At 52.6% G+C, this 15,497-nt stretch overlaps 6 protein-coding genes across 6 annotated transcripts; 3 read left to right on the top strand and 3 right to left on the bottom strand.

Moving 5' to 3' along the window:
* Positions 1–360: 360 nt before the first annotated feature.
* SETTUDRAFT_18272 (uncharacterized protein) lies at positions 361–1,941 on the top strand (the record flags this gene model as incomplete). The annotated part of the gene is made up of 1 exon (XM_008021877.1): positions 361–1,941. One exon carries the CDS (start codon positions 361–363, stop codon positions 1,939–1,941), a length of 1,581 nt encoding a protein of 526 aa, XP_008020068.1.
* An 838-nt stretch (positions 1,942–2,779) lies between these two features.
* SETTUDRAFT_85367 (uncharacterized protein) lies at positions 2,780–3,921 on the top strand (the record flags this gene model as incomplete). Its single annotated transcript, XM_008022205.1, has 2 exons — positions 2,780–3,025; positions 3,079–3,921. 2 exons carry the CDS (start codon positions 2,780–2,782, stop codon positions 3,919–3,921), a joined length of 1,089 nt encoding a protein of 362 aa, XP_008020396.1.
* Positions 3,922–4,393: 472 nt separating this feature from the next.
* On the top strand, positions 4,394–6,289 carry SETTUDRAFT_85360 (uncharacterized protein; the record flags this gene model as incomplete). The annotated part of the gene is made up of 2 exons (XM_008022204.1): positions 4,394–4,655; positions 4,776–6,289. The coding sequence occupies 2 exons, from the start codon at positions 4,394–4,396 to the stop codon at positions 6,287–6,289; spliced, it is 1,776 nt and encodes a 591-aa protein (XP_008020395.1).
* Positions 6,290–6,475: 186 nt separating this feature from the next.
* On the bottom strand, positions 6,476–10,932 carry SETTUDRAFT_178081 (uncharacterized protein; the record flags this gene model as incomplete). Its single annotated transcript, XM_008022548.1, has 4 exons — positions 6,476–7,757; positions 7,805–8,236; positions 8,281–10,791; positions 10,852–10,932. The coding sequence occupies 4 exons, from the start codon at positions 10,930–10,932 to the stop codon at positions 6,645–6,647; spliced, it is 4,137 nt and encodes a 1,378-aa protein (XP_008020739.1). The 3' UTR covers positions 6,476–6,644.
* Positions 10,933–11,395: 463 nt separating this feature from the next.
* SETTUDRAFT_152670 (uncharacterized protein) lies at positions 11,396–12,984 on the bottom strand (the record flags this gene model as incomplete). Its single annotated transcript, XM_008022549.1, has 2 exons — positions 11,396–12,729; positions 12,795–12,984. 2 exons carry the CDS (start codon positions 12,982–12,984, stop codon positions 11,396–11,398), a joined length of 1,524 nt encoding a protein of 507 aa, XP_008020740.1.
* A 545-nt stretch (positions 12,985–13,529) lies between these two features.
* Positions 13,530–14,417, bottom strand: SETTUDRAFT_68316 (uncharacterized protein; the record flags this gene model as incomplete). Its single annotated transcript, XM_008022138.1, has 1 exon — positions 13,530–14,417. A coding segment is annotated over one exon (888 nt), but the record flags the coding sequence as incomplete, so codon positions are not given.
* Positions 14,418–15,497: the final 1,080 nt, after the last annotated feature.

A 15,497-nucleotide genomic window follows, 5' to 3' on the forward strand; every position in this document is an offset into this window, starting at 1 on the left:
ATATGTGTGTACACTATGTGCTTTTTAACCACAAAGTGAATCCTCCTTCGCAGAGATTATCTTATGAATTGAAATGATGTTTGAATTCTCATTATTTTACATGGAATGGAGTCTCATTATCACCCTATATCAACCTTTTACTCGTACAGTAAATTGAACGTCGTAATTAGACGATCTCGTATCAAGACGAGGGCCGCTGTCTTCACACAACACATAACTCGACAGCAGTTTCTACTTCTACCCAAACGCCTGGAGCTAGCAGCCCCACTCAAATAGTAGCTTTTTCTTGTGAGCAGCCTACCTTCTCGCCATCGCAACCTCTCCACACAACCACTTCGCACGCCTGTGGACGATTGCAGCATGGAAGCTCTCAACGATCAAGCCAAACTTAGCTCCAGTACAAACAGCGGTCAAACTGCTGCCGATGAGAGTACATCTAGCGACTCTGGTATTGCAACTGCCATGCCACGTCACGTGAATCGCGGACTGCACTGCGGAACGTCTGCGAATGATACCATCAATAGCAATGCCGCCCCTTCGCTTGACCCTATCGATAAGTCCACCAAATACGAGGAACCCGCCACTCTAGTTAAGTTATCTCCCATCGTCTCACCAGAAGGCTATTCGAGCGACAAACGACATTCTCCAGCCCAGTCACTCATTTCCGACTCATCCCATGATTCCCAACTAATCAACACCACCAATAAATTCACATATACAGCCAGTATTTCCAAATCCCCTGGCTGGAATCCAATAAATGCTCCACGTTCGGTAGATACGGCGTGTGGAGAGTTGGCTCAGATGACGATTGGGCAAGAGCAGATCAAAGATGAGCATGTGTGCCAAGAGTCAGACGTGGAATCGCTTGAAGACGACGAATATAAGGAGAATGTTCGGACAGATATCCCTATCGAGTATACACCGGATTCTGACCTGGACGAGAAGTACTTTGACCATTATGGATATTTGAACTACATCAATAGTCAAAATCTAGAGTCAGGTGCAGTTCAGAATGCAATCAAGGCATCACGGTTGAAGAGCCAGAACAGCGCACGCACTCGAGTAAAATGCAAGAAGCGGACTCAGAGTTACAACCGGAATTTTTCCAAAGAGGGCACTACAAAGGTAGAAACAGAGACAAACTTCATCGATCAGGTCTCTGATGACTCCGTAACTAACGAAACAACTCAGTCTAACCAGGCGGGGCATTGGGTCCTATTCTCCGGTACCATCGAGCCACCCCAAGTCGGGCACGTCTCTCCAGAGAAGCTAACGATATCGCTCGTCTACACACCCACAAACACCAGGCAAACCTTCAAATTCCCATCGAATACTCTCAACTACAACGAAATCAACTGGGAATCTCGCGCGCACATTGATTTGATAACGCAATGGCGTGCTTCGATATTGACTGAGCACGGCATCTCGCTCAAAAAGGTGCACAAACCTTACACTGACGAAGAGAACGCGTGGTTCGATCTTTTCCATGCCAAGATCAGGGCAGCTATCGAAGCAGGAGCAGTCATCAAGATACCCGGTCCTATCCCTATCCTGGAAGCATTCAATAGCTTTTTCGCTGGCAGTGTTTCCGACGACGATATTATTGGAGAAGGAGAGACACACGGTGTAAAAGAAGCGAGGAGTTATGTGTCGATCCGCTGTAAGCTAGAGAATAAGAGGAGCGGGTTAGGTGAAGAAAGGGTGCTGCTGAGGTCTCTGATTGGTAATGGTAGAGATGGCGTGGTGTATGTGCCTGTGTTTGATGCAAAGGAACTTGCAGCGTACCGGAGGGACGGCACAGTCGTTGTTGATGACCCGCTTGTGGAAGAGAAGAATGCGGCTTTCCAAAGTACGAGGGAGAACAAGAAGAGGAAAGTGGATGGCGAGGAGTGTGGCGATGGTGGCAAAGACTCGAAGAAGGGCAAAGTTAGGCGCGAGTAGTTTGATGTGGGGCCCAAGAAAGAGCAGTTTGACGGAGTAGACTGGGATGACGAATATTGTGAGCCGTAGTCGTGTCTGTAGGGTCCAAGATGAAGATGGGCATACCTTTATGAAGCTCAAAGTGTCAAACCATAAGTAGACATTGTCATTGAGAGGAGGGGAAAATGTAAAGAATAGCGAAATAACACGCATCATGTGTTATGGATTAGCACACCTTCTGCTCATCTGCTCATCTGCTTATTCAATATATGTATATTTATACCAAACCTAAGAAAAAAAGGCCTTCGTCAATATTGCGACGCTTTGAGTCCCAAGCTTTTCGATCCCCTTCGTTTATAGCCCGGTGAATTGAATCGGAGTTTAACTCCTTGGATATACCGTGTCCTAAGCAAGACAAGTCGTCGACAAATGAATTCCCACAATATATCCACGGTCCCTGCACATGGCCGTCAAGAGGACTAAATAGATCCGAGTATACATCATACATACGCGGCGAGTTAATTCAAACACTTCTACGTACAAGACACCGTCTGCCAAACTCCAAGCATCCGATACCCCGAAGTTCGGAGCCCGAACCCACCACCAACCGTGAGGATTCCTCATGACTCAAAGTACGCAAGATCTCCAGGGTCTACTACCACTACAACGGGGTACCGCAATAAGCGGGGCCCGCTAACCCCCTCGACGGCCCAACAAGCGAGTCGTCCGCGTCATGGCCATATCGGATTTGGATTGGTAATCCGGGCCCGCGCACGTGCCGGCCCGACGACAACCACTTGCACATGATGACCCTTTACCTGAGCGCCTCTCTACACTCCTCTCTATACACACATACAGAATGCCTCCTCCACGCGACGCTGAGCGCGGCGCTACACCCGACGAGCGGGCGCCCTTGCTTGCGGGTGCTACCGTGCCCGAGTACACGCGCGTACCACGGGACAGCAGCGAAGTACCGTCCGAGCCGGAACCACAGAAAGAGGTATCACGAACATGGCACTACGTGTGGCGGGGTTTCTTGGCGGTATTCGCGATTCTCGTGATGGCCGTTTTTATTAAAGGCTGGATCGATGCAGACGACGTCCAAGTACGTATATCCCGTTTTGCAGGTACATGGCGCCTCGCTCACCGTACCGCAAGTTTGATCTCAAAGGCGCGTTGAAGCGCGCGCTGGGCGGTGGCCTCAGCGGCGCTGCAGCAATGATACTGCAAGTCCTGCTTCTGATGCCCATCCGGACCATTATGAACTACCAGTATCGCCATGGGACGTCGACGAGCACAGCGACAAAGACGCTGTACCGCGACGGCGGACTCGGCCGGTACTACCAGGGGCTGGGCGCGGCGCTGTTCCAAGGCCCTATTGCGCGATTTGGAGACACGGCTGCGAACGCGGGCATCCTGGCGCTGCTGCAGTCGAATGGGTTTCTCAAGCAGCTGCCGTCGCCCGTTCAGACGGTATTTGCGTCGGCGTGCGCGGCGGCGTTTAGAATGCTACTTACGCCGATCGATACTCTGAAGACTACGCTGCAGGCCCAGGGCTCTCCTGGCTGGGGCATCCTGCGTCAACGTATTAAAACAGATGGTGTGGGCAGTCTTTGGTGGGGTGCATTTGCCACTGCGGCCGCCACCTTTGTAGGACATTATCCCTGGTTTGCAGTCTACAACTTTCTCTCTGCAACCATTACCGAACCATCCAAGGAGCAGATTGGATGGTGGTTGCTGCGTGCGGCGATCATTGGCTTCTGTGCTTCGGTCGTGTCGGACACGGTGTCTAACTCTCTGCGAGTGGTTAAGACATACCGCCAGGTCAACGACACGAGGATCTCGTATTCTGAGGCGGCAAGAAAGGTCATCAGGCAGGATGGGAGACTGGGGCTGTTTGGCAGGGGTCTCAAGACGAGGATTATCGCGAATGGCTTACAGGGCATCATGTTTTCGATTCTGTGGAAGTTGTTTTTGAAGATCTGGGAGGAACGCACGTAGGTGTTCAGTGAGAGCATACTGGGAGGGTGGAAGGGGATAGATTGCATACGCCGCCTTCTTTAGATTAGACGGTAGACCCTAGACTACTAGATGTATATCAACAAGTCCCTCCAGGCAGCCGGCGGGCTAGAAAAGAAACAAGGAGACAGCAAAGTAGAAGAACGTAGCTTCCACAGGTTAACAAGAAGTGAGGGGTATTCATCATGGCCATTTCTCCGCGCTGACACCAAGATCATCGGGATGCCCTTGGCCATGAGCCCAACATGCTTGCTAGCGCCGCATCATGACACAGACCATCAGGTCACGTGTAAGTAGGTACAGTAAGCCGAGTTCTTGGTCTAAAGAGATTTAACCTAGTTTCCAAACTCCGTGCTCAAGCCTTGACGCTACATTTCAACGTGACCTTGGGTGTTTGATCAAACACACCTATACCCGTATCTGCAATTTGGGTTTATACGCACATCATCACGTCATGGTTGCAAGTCACGCTGAAAATGCACCTTCGCTGCCGTACCATGAGCCAGACATCATCACAATCCTTGTTAATACATCCTTCCTGCTCCTGCTGAACATTGTCAACTCAGCGCTCGACAAAGTGCTGTATTGCGGACTGCTGGGTCAAGTTCTAGTTGGGATTGTGTGGGGGACTCCAGCTGCGAAATTGCTGTCGACGAATGCGCAAGAGGTAATTGTCCAGTTTGGCTATCTCGGCTTGATATTGCTCGTTTATGAAGGTTCGCATTTACTTGTTGCTTTGCATGATTCGCCCCGACGGTGATCGGAACATTAAGATGAATTAACACGGGGCGGAACGGCATGTCCTGATTGCTAGATGTACTGACTTATGTCCATAGGCGGCTTGCAGACTTCGTTTCAATCCTTAAAGGCCAATCTACTCCTCTCCTCTGGTGTCGCCTTGACAGGAATCGCAGTCCCCGTAGGCCTTTCATATACCCTCCAAGGACTACTTGGTGCGACGCCGGTGCAGGCCTTTGCCGCGGGTGCAGCACTATGCTCAACAAGCCTCGGTACTACGTTTACAGTCCTGGGATCAAGCGGTCTGTCCACGTCCCGACTGGGCGTTGTATTGACAAGCGCAGCTATGATGGACGACGTTGTTGGTCTAGTCATGGTCCAAGTAATATCCAATCTAGGCGGCGATAGTTTCAGTTGGGTTGTCGTCGTGCGCCCGATTCTCGTCTCTGTTGCATTCGCTTTGGTAGTACCTGTAGCCTGCCTTGTCGCTTTGAAGCCAGCTACATTATACGTTAACCGCTACCGCGAAGCTCACATGGACAAGAGTCTAGATAGGCTTCTGAGAAAGCCCCAGACAGCCTTCGTTTTGCACACTTTACTGCTAATCGGACTGGTTGCCGGTGCAACGTATGCAGGCACTTCGAATTTGTTCGCTGCGTATATTGCAGGGGCTATGATTAGCTGGTGGGACTCAGATGTACCCCATTCGCTTGTCAATAGAACTCAGGATCAGACTCCGGTTGTCCTTGAAAGCAGCGCAGTTTCCACTGGCTACTCTAAGGAATTGTCAAATGACCGGCATGGTTCCAGCAGTATCGAGAGCTCTACACAGGCTACCTTCAACACCCCAACCAAAGAAGGAACCAATAACCCTACAGCAACACAACCTGTCTCAGCGTCAAGCACTTCCACCGACCATCACGACACATCTGGACCGGCCATTTTCCACCAATACTACCACCCATCAGTCTCCAGAATCCTACAGCCGCTCTTCTTCGCCTCCATCGGCTTCTCCATCCCAATCACACGCATGTTCCGCGCAGCCATCATCTGGCGCGGCATAGTCTACACGCTTCTGATGGCGATTGGCAAATTCGTTTGCGGCCTCTGGCTCGTCAGATTCTCTGGCACTGCGCCGGGAAAACGGAAAATGAGCCGGTTCCTCGCCAGACTCAAATTCCCGTCCGTGCCTCATTTCTGGACTGGTGGTGGCGGACACGCGCCAAGGACGACGCAGGCTAGCTCTGATACTCCGAGGGAAACATCGTCGAATACGTCAAACGATCAAATGCGTAGTTCGCCGAACCCGCCAAAGCCGTTTTCTCTTCATCCACCGCTTATCCTGGCACTTGCCATGTGTGCAAGAGGGGAAATCGGTTTCCTTATATCTGGCGTGGCTGAGTCCAAGGGGATCTTCTCCTCGCCACAGGATGCTTCAACCGAGACATCAGATATCTTTCTTGTCGTGACTTGGGCAATCGTCTTGTGTACCATCATAGGACCTCTGGGCGTTGGTCTATCTGTCCGGCGGGTGAAGAAGCTCCAAGAAAGGAAGAACAAGGAGCAGCAAGGCAGCGGGAGGGATGTACTCGGTGTGTGGGGTGTAGAGTAAGAGACGACACCAAGCACAGGTCGCGATGCAATTCAACTAGATGATCACGCGATCTAGCAAGAGCAGAAACGCCTGGAAGTGGGAATTGGTGCTAGCTAGCTACCTGAGCGAGGTGAATACAATCCAGCAATGGTAAACAAGATACATAATTATTGCACTACCTAATCTGCACCCACTCTTCCAATACGTGTTACCGCTACTCGACATATACGTAGTACAACAGTCAGCATCAGTCAATGCCCACAACATGAGAACCCGTCAAGGCGAAACAGTTTAGAAACACAGATAAAGCAAAATAATACTACAATCGCCCATGCTTCCTCCACTTCCGTCATCTTCAGCAAGTGGAATCATGCTAGAACCCAAAAGCATCCAACAAACTATTAGCGTCCGGCTCATTAAACTGCGTAGGCGGCGGTTTCTTCTTCTGTTCCTGCTTTGGATTTTCTTCCTCCTGCTCTTCGTCTTCATCGTCCTCTTCTTGTCCATCACTACCGCCTTCCTCTTCTAGCGTCTCCTTCCCATCCGCAAGCTCACCGAGCTTACGATCTCGTAACGGTAGGTCAGCAACGACGAGCGAACTGCGTCTACGCAGCAGCTTCCTCGGATCAAAGTCAAAATCAGTAGCACTGGTATTGCGACCATGGATGTCTGAGCTTTCTCGCGGCATAGTTGGGCTGAGTGATGGGCGGGTAGCGGTGGACTTTGGTGGAGGCGGGAGGAGGAATTCCCATGTTTTGACTAGATCGAGCGCGAGGACATCGCAGCCCATTCGATCGTATAGCCCGGCTGTGTGGAGGACAAATTCCCACTCTTCACGCATACCAATCATGGTGGCACCGCGGAGAGTCTGTAAGCTCTTCTCGCGAAGCTGCTTGTACAGAACCACCAGGGCAGGATCGTCGGTCAAGTAAGACTTTGCAATCGGATTGGGTTCCTCCGGTGTTTTCACAAGATGAGAAAGCGGCGTGACGAGCGCACGCACTGCCATGTCCTTGCGATTGAGTAGCCAGTAAGCCCAGATCGCGAGCCAACGATTGCCCTCTCTTGCAGCTTCGGGCAGGACCTTGTTCTCGAGAAAATCAATCAGTATAGGAGAGTCGTCGCCGCCGTAGACCCGCGCAACTGCAATGGCGAGCTGCGTGTCTCCTAACTGATTGTGTAGCACATTGACAGCATCCTTGAGATGATCCGCGAGAAGGAAGAAAGATGCCGCATACTCGAATCTCCTCCTGCCCATGAGTGCATACGCGTTCTTTAGTGCAGCAGTCTTCCAGCGCTCTTCGTTGAAGTTGTTGGATAGTAGTCGATGTGTAGCGGCTTGCTCTCTTGACCAGGTCGCCATGCGCCAGAGCCCTACAAGAACAGGCTTCTTCCGTAGAGCCATGTAGTACAAAGCGCAGTCAACGGGGCTCTTCTCCTCTGTCTTGGTGTACTCGTTGCGAGCAATGACTTCGAATTGAGCGCGCTGCGACGCTGTTAGCAACTTGCTATATCAAGACACATGTTACGTACCAATGCGTTGATATCCGACATCCACATAAACACACCGCATTCCTTTGCGTGCAGCCATAGCATCCTTCCACTAAAGTGCCTACTAACAAGATCAACGAGAATATCCTGACTTCCTGAGTGGAAAGCCCAAACAATCTCGCGCCATGAGATGGGCCCTTTGTGTACTTCATTGAGTACATGTTGTCGGAAGAAGAGCAGGAAGCGGCCAGCATTGTCATCAATCGAACGGCGATGTCTCTCCACCATGCCAATGCATTCGATTATATCAGCTAAGCGAAACTGTTCTCGACTGGACAGCAAGGGTATCTGCTTCTTTGTGAGGAGCTCCTTTAGATTGGATGCAACTTCTTCAGTAACGGTTTCTGGTTCGCTGTCATCTGAGTAGTCGACGTATGATGAGCGCAAGTCTTTCTTGGGGGCAGTCATTTGAGTCTACATCGTTAGTGCTTGCTCTACATATCATGTGGTAGACGTACCTCTTCCTCTGAAAAATCCTCCGGTACGAAGCCCAGTGAGCTGTCCAGCTCCTCGCCTTCGATCCAAAACTTGAGCGTCGCATAGAGGCGTAGCAGGATGCGTTGAACCAGCAAAAGTTTACCAGCTAAGACACATTGCGACAGAAGTTGAGGATGATAGACCGGCAGTGGGCCGTTGAGACGACTGACAGCATCAAAGATGTTGATGGAGGCGGTCTTGCGCGACATTGTTCGCAGACTGGGAAACAGACTGTCGGATATCTGTACACGCTCGTCTTGGATGAAGAGCTGGTTTCCGGCACCAATGACAAGGTTGCCACTTCCCAGCCACACTGAATCTCCAATGGGATGAGGCGTGATATCTCGGATGCGCACGTCATGTATTTTCACCCAAGATGGGCCTGCGTTCAGGTAGTCATAGCGGAGTTGTGCGTAGACGACAACTCGGTGCGGAAAGCCAACAGCGAGAATAGACTGGTTGTCTGGAGTGGACGACCAATCCAAATCAGATATGATTCCATTACCTTCAAACGTCTCTTGGTGTTCAAGTTGTGCACTCCGCGTGTTCCAGATTGTCAACGTAGTCCGTTCGGCATCGACCAATGCGGCCTTTCGTATTGAACTACCACTTGCAAGCGAAGGCGTACTTACCCCAGTGTCAACCTCTGAAGTCAACAGCCACTGGAGATCCCTCTTCTCCAAATCGACGCGAGCGGTCCATGATTTGATGACCCCAGAGGTGGTGTATGAAATGGCAATGTCCCGCGCAAAAGTATCGAGAAAACCTGAGATGACGGGTGCTGATCCAGCAGGGTCGACAGGAAGCACAAACGCAAGATCATCTCCGGATCCAAGGTCGAAGAGGGAGAATTGCTCGATCGAAATCACAGAATTGCCGTTTGTATAGCCATTAGTTCGGGCTAGAGCAGATAGCTCTCTTCCAGTGGCGGGGTTCTTTTCGAATACCGGTAACGTGACCTCCCAGCAGATACCTTTCATCTCGGAGCTGACCGTCGCGACATGAATGCGCTTGCCGCCGTGTTCAACCTCGGGAATGACTAGAAGACATAAAGGTTTCCCTTGCAACTCGTATGGGCATCGCGCGACCTCGACAGCATCGTGACCTCGGGTATCCCATAGAGAGATTTCTTTGTGGTGCAGAAAGACAAGGAAATTGCCCTCTTGCAGAAGTGCCGTGCGGTGGATGTGCTCGGTAACCTTGACACTGCTGTGGCGATGGAGCGTCGTGCCATGGTCGCCCGGGCGCTGTGTCCAAACGATGCACTCGTCTGTAGTCGTGCGGGAGACGAGGGCCTTACCGCTCGCGGTACGGTTGACCTTTTTGATGGCGTGCGAGTGTCCTGTCCACATGGCCTTGCGTTGTATGCGGTGGGGCTGCTGCGAAGGATCAAACAGGTAGTCGATGCGCGATTCCAGCCATTCTATGCGCCCGTCGAAGTGATGCGACAGCACAGTCAATTCGGAGTCGGGCTTGTCACCGATGAAGGTGTAGAACTGCACGTTGTCCTCGATGGGCTTCGGTTCTTTTGCAAAATGGAAATGCAGTCCATCGACATGCGCAATGTTGAAGACGTCGGTTAGCTTCCTGCTATTTGCGCCCACGTTTTCAAAGCCCCATGCAGACATGTTGCCGCGATCGTCGAGCACCACGCAGATTTCCGGGTTTCGGTTTCCGACTTCGATCAGGTGGTGGAGCGCAATGCCGTGGTCCTTTTCTTCGGGCGACGCCTGCTGCATGGCTCGTTCGGCGGCATGTGTAAAGTGCTTGCCATCAATGAAGAAGGCGAACCGCTTCTTGGACTGGCGGTCGAGCGGGACGTGTCGCTCCATGATGGATTCCATGAGGTCGACCTCTGCCCACATGTGCATGCCGTCGACGCCGTGGTGCTCGCCAGCCACCCAAACGCGCACCTTGTTGTCGGCGCATATCGTGTAGAGCACGTGGTCGGCCAGCTGCTCCTTGTGGAAGGGCCGGCGCCAGTGCATGCCGGTGATGGCTTTGGGGTGGGCGAGGTAGAAGTAGTCGAATCGCTGGCCGGCCGAGCCAAAGGCGGTGCGGCGCCATATCTTGAGCAGGCGGTCGTACTTTCCGGTGGAAGCAATCAGCTCGGCGTCGGGGGAGAAGACGGCAAACTTGACGGGGTTGGCGAGCCGCTTTGTCCACGTCTGCTCAATGTCGCCGTGGGTGTTGAAGAGGGTCAGCGAGGCGCTCCCGGCGAGCAGCTCGTCGGGCATGCCCCACGACAGCGTCGTGATGGTGTCGCCGGCGTCGGGCAGCGACATGGCGCCCTGGAGCGACCACTTGACGGCGCCCTCGTCGTGGCCATAGGGGCGGTAGACGTAGATGTGGCGCGTCGAGCATACGGCGAGCTTGCCCGTGGCCTCGTCGACGGCGACGGCCTCGAGCTCGAACTCGTCGTCGATGTAGAGCGTCTGGACGACATGGTGGGGACGGTCGAGGAGGATGAGGGCGTTGCCCGAGATGTAGGCCTAGTCGGAGAGGATGGCGTCAGTCGCGCAGCATGTGACATGGGCCGTGGGTGGGCGTACGATGATTTGGAGGCCCTCCCACAAGCAATGGGCCACGGCTTGCAGTTTGGCCTGCGGGCGCCCAGGGAGAATGCCGCGCATCAGGGAGTCGAGGGCGTGGCTACCGTCGCTGCACCACCATTCTCGGCTCACAGTCTTATTGCGGGAGGAGAAGTCTATGATGCGTTTGACGCGGTCCCCGGTCTCGGCGACACCAGACGGTCACGGTGGTTTGCAGTGCCTGGGGGGGGGGCGCCTGGGGGGCTGCCGTGCATCGTGTGAGAAAGCTCCCGCGCACGATCCACGTGGGATGTCGTCACCAGATCCGTCGAGCGAGCATCATCACGCCGTGTCGCCCGTCCCGACATGAGTCCTGGGCACTGCACGCCGGTCGCATAGCCCTCCATCGCTGTGGGAACGTAGCCCGCCATTCTTCACTGCTCAGGAAAAGCACCGTCGGCCTCCCAGGGCCGCTGCAGGCCTTCCGCCGCATGTCTCGGAATCGGAACACTAGCGCGTAGTCACGTGATCACTCTCCCATGTTCCATTCATTGCACACCCCTCGCTAAGCCATGGTCCGCTCCACCTTGCCCTCCACCTCGCCCTGCTGCCCCTTGCCCCTCCATTCCACCGTCACCGTGATACCGCGATCGTCCCCCTTCTCCTTTGCATACGTCAGGTAGCCCTCCAGAACAGTGCCCTTTGTGAAGGCCTGCTTGCCCCGCATGTCCCTGTCCAGAAGCAATACCGCCTGGTGCCAGTGCGTCGGTGTGTTGCTGGGGCCTGTTGAGAAGCCCAAGCCAGGGATGCCGTTCGTGCCCCAGTCGACGCTGTCAATCGTCTGGATATCCTGCGTACTGCCGGCGTGGATGAAGATGGTGTCGAACCAGATTGCAATTGCGTCGAGCGACGTGATGTCGCGGTCGAGCGTCATGCGGAGCGGCACCTTGAAACTCAGCTCTTGCACAGAGACAGTCTTCATCTCCAGCAGATGGCTGTTGGCACTTCCGCAAAGAGACTTGGCGGGCACGTCAAACACACCAATCTCGTGCGTGTTGAGCAGACCACCTGGGATCATGGGCGCAAAGTTGAACCCGTAAACGTCTTGCCAGAACTTCTCGCCCGTGTTCTCGGCTATCCAGTCAGCATCGCTGATGGGGGCAAGGCGGATGTTGCAGTGCGAAGGCACCATGATGCCGTCCGGCTTGAGGTACATGTCCCGGGCGCGCAGCACAGAGTCGAGCATGCCCTCAAAGAGCAGCCCGTAGCCCATCCACTCCGAGATGATGATGTCAACCTTTTGCTTTCCGATCCGCTGCTGCGTGCTGAAATCCTCGACTCTTCCCTGGATCACCTCGATAGTGTCTTGGTACCCATTCTCTTTGATGATTTCTTTGGCGCGGACTGCAATGCCAGAGTTGTCGACAGCAAACACCTTCTTCGCGCCCGCCCGCGCACAGAAGAGAGACAGAATGCCAGTGCCGCAGCCGACATCCAGGATAGTCTTGTTGCTGAACACATCGGGGTTCTTCTCAATGAAGTCGCGATACCCCTCTGTCCGCACGCGGTCTTCAATCATCTCCCGGTGGATGCTGTTACCCTTGTACGACTCAAAGTAATCCTGGTCGCGATCATTGACGAGCTTGATCTTGGAAAAGTCTTCGGGCATGTCCTTGTGCAGCTTGGCTTCGTACTCGTCGTAGTCAACAGCCTGAGCGTCGTCATCCGGCATGAGGTCGCCCAGTTCAAACAGCAGGGCGTCATCTTCCAGCACTGGCTGCAGGTACTTTTCGCTCGCCAGGTCGTCGAGCGTGACACTAATCTTCTTGGGGTCTGTTCCCTTCTGTGCCTCGGACCGCAAGTAGTTGATTAGCTTGATGATTGTGATTTCGTCGGCATCTGTTCCTGTCATGAGTAGTTGTCCCAAAGGGGTTAGGCGCCCACGACGCTCTTTGTCAACACACCTGGCCCAAGTGCTTTGATCGTGGCCGTGAGGTCAAAGCCGTGCTCCGCCTTGTCATGCGCTATCATGTCCGACACACGGCTCCATGGTCGGTCGGAAAATAGATCCTTGAAACTAGTCGTGTCCGGCTCGCTTGCCTCTTCAACAATGCTGCCAATCGAGCTGGCCGTGTCTGAGTCTGTGTCCGACATGGCTGTCTGTGTGGTGGCTATGTGCAAAAATCGCCGGGGTATCAAAGAAGCGGAAAACTGCAGAAAAAAAACTGTGAAAGCGCGTGGAATTGTGTATGGTGGGGGAAGGCTCTGCGGTTAGTGGCTGCATTTGTGGGCGGGATGGCGGGGTAGGCCTGTCGCGCCTGCCGTATTCCTGCAAACTACATTGCCACCACGCCCTTCTTCACCTCACTCTTCTCATGATATACTTTGGACACTCACTGCATCAATTCAGCCGAAATGAGACTTTTTCACCGCAAAAATGGCTCGGAGCATGCTGACGATATAAGGAACAGCTTCGAAGAAGCGGGGGTACTGACTCCCAACATTCCCTATACCTCCAACTTCATCACCAAGTCGCTGCCATGCATTTCCCACGCCACACCCCTTTCTCTTCACATCTCCATATCAGAAGGAGGATCCGACAATTCGTCATCACCATCGCTCTCTATATCCACAACTCCACTCTTGTCCCTGCCTTTCGAAGCCACTTCGACTCTCCGCGCATTCTTTCTCGGAGCCGTAGGAAACTCCGCTTCAGGAATGAACTTCTCAGGAAATCGCTCATCATCCGAAAGCACTCCTCCATGCTGCAAGTACTCAACCAAATCCCGCACGTTATCCCGAAGATACGCTAGACTGGGATTCTTGCCCGCATGCGCAGAATTCACCTGGCCGCGCAGACTATCAATTCCGCGATTATTCTGTCCAGCTGTGTTTACCCTATCGAGGATTCGCTCAAGACTAGCCACTGAAATCCCATGATACGCATCGATACCATTGGTGTGTATGAATTCGTTGAAGCCGGCGTACATGGCGCAGATTTCAGTTACTTTCCAGTGGTCTCGCCGCTTCTCCGCAACCCAGCTGCTGTCTGAACGCCGCCTGATTTGGTCAATCCACTTGTTGTACGCGTACACCCACCTCTTGTCGTTTGGATCTGCATTCTCCATTTTGTTCTCAGCAACGTATATTTTCTCGTACTCGTGCGTTCGTGCGTTGAACCGACGGTATACAAATTTTGGACTCCAAACCTCCGTGTCGCCCGTCACGGATTGTTGTTCCCAGCGCCATGGCGACACTTGTACCCAAGGAGAATGCACTAGACCTTTCCTTAACCTTGGCCTCTCAGGAACCTTGTTGGGTCCAAGATCGGGAAAGAAAAGGCTGTCGTTTTCGCCGAATTTGTCTTCTTCTGCCGAATCGCGCTGTTCCGGTAGCTCATCCCTTTGCGTATACCAACCGCTGCCGTTGGACAATTTGAAGTGGAAGACGGCTTTAATTTTGGTGGGATCGGTATCGTGCGGTTCAAACTTTTCTTCTGGTCGCTGTGGACAGTTTATCAGTTTTCGATCCCAGTATGGCGCTGGGTCGTCTGACAGCTCGCTGTCGCTATCATCCACCGCCAGCAAGTCGTCACCAGCGGCGTGTTGTGAGTAATCTCTGGTGGATATTGCATCATTTTGAGGTCCAGCAATAGCTTCGTTTTCGGCGACATCCTCTATGCTCTTTGGGCTACCATAAACCGCCGTTCGATTGCCGTCCTTGGGCTGCGGTGCGGGCATCTCCCCCTCCTTGCTAGGTGCGTACCCTACTTTGTGAATGCTCATAAGATCTCCCATGACCTCAGGGGCAGTTGAGTCCGTCATGGTGAGTGTGGAGTTTGTAATAGGTAAGTGATCGTTTTTTCCGGCCAAACAATGCAGTTTGCGCATGCACAAGCGTTTTTTCCTCAAGAAAGTTCAGGAATTGCGAGATGAGCAACGCACAAGCAGTATATGCGTATCTCTGAAAGGCCCAAGAAAACCTGGCCCAGACTGCGCAGTGGGTTGAAAGAGTTGCAGAAAGGAATGACAGTCGATTTGCGGACTAAAACATTTGTAGGCCTTTTCTGGTCGCTTCTGCCTGCTTTTGTTTGCATGACGTGGGGCGTCGAGCGCGTAGGGGAAAAATGGGGAGACAGTGAATGGAATTTGCAATCACCCGCTATCGCATGCTTTAAAATTTTGTATATACGCCAATATATATGTGGAGAAATAAGATAAGCAGTGAAGTATACTACAAATCAGCAAGTAGCAAGTGGCCATAGTCATCTGAGCCATCAAAGTGTTAGAAAGAACACCAAGCTCCCCGAACGCTTATCTGTACCATGTAGAATACCTATTATTATTATTATTATTCTAGTTTAACGTCCTTTTTCAGCCCGAAGGGCTATATAAGACGTGTAGGGTTTTTAGGCCTACAAGTATCTAAGTAGGTTGTTTCTAGCTACGATATTTAGGAGGGGTTTTAACTAGATGAAGGTGAGGCTCGTAGCCTATTGGTTGGTAGGTAGGGGGTGGGATAGGGTGGGGGAGGTGTATGGCTACCTGTTACAGGTATTACTCCTCGTTTTCTGTGTTTCCCTTGTACTAGGCTTGTGTCCTAGCCTTTGTTTCTTGAATAAAGGTAATAGTTGCTTCTATACCCTCTTTTGTTTGAAGGAGGATAGG

Source organism: Exserohilum turcica, assembly GCF_000359705.1.
Source record: "Exserohilum turcica Et28A unplaced genomic scaffold SETTUscaffold_1, whole genome shotgun sequence".
In the NCBI taxonomy this organism is placed as follows: Eukaryota; Fungi; Ascomycota; class Dothideomycetes; order Pleosporales; family Pleosporaceae; genus Exserohilum; species Exserohilum turcicum.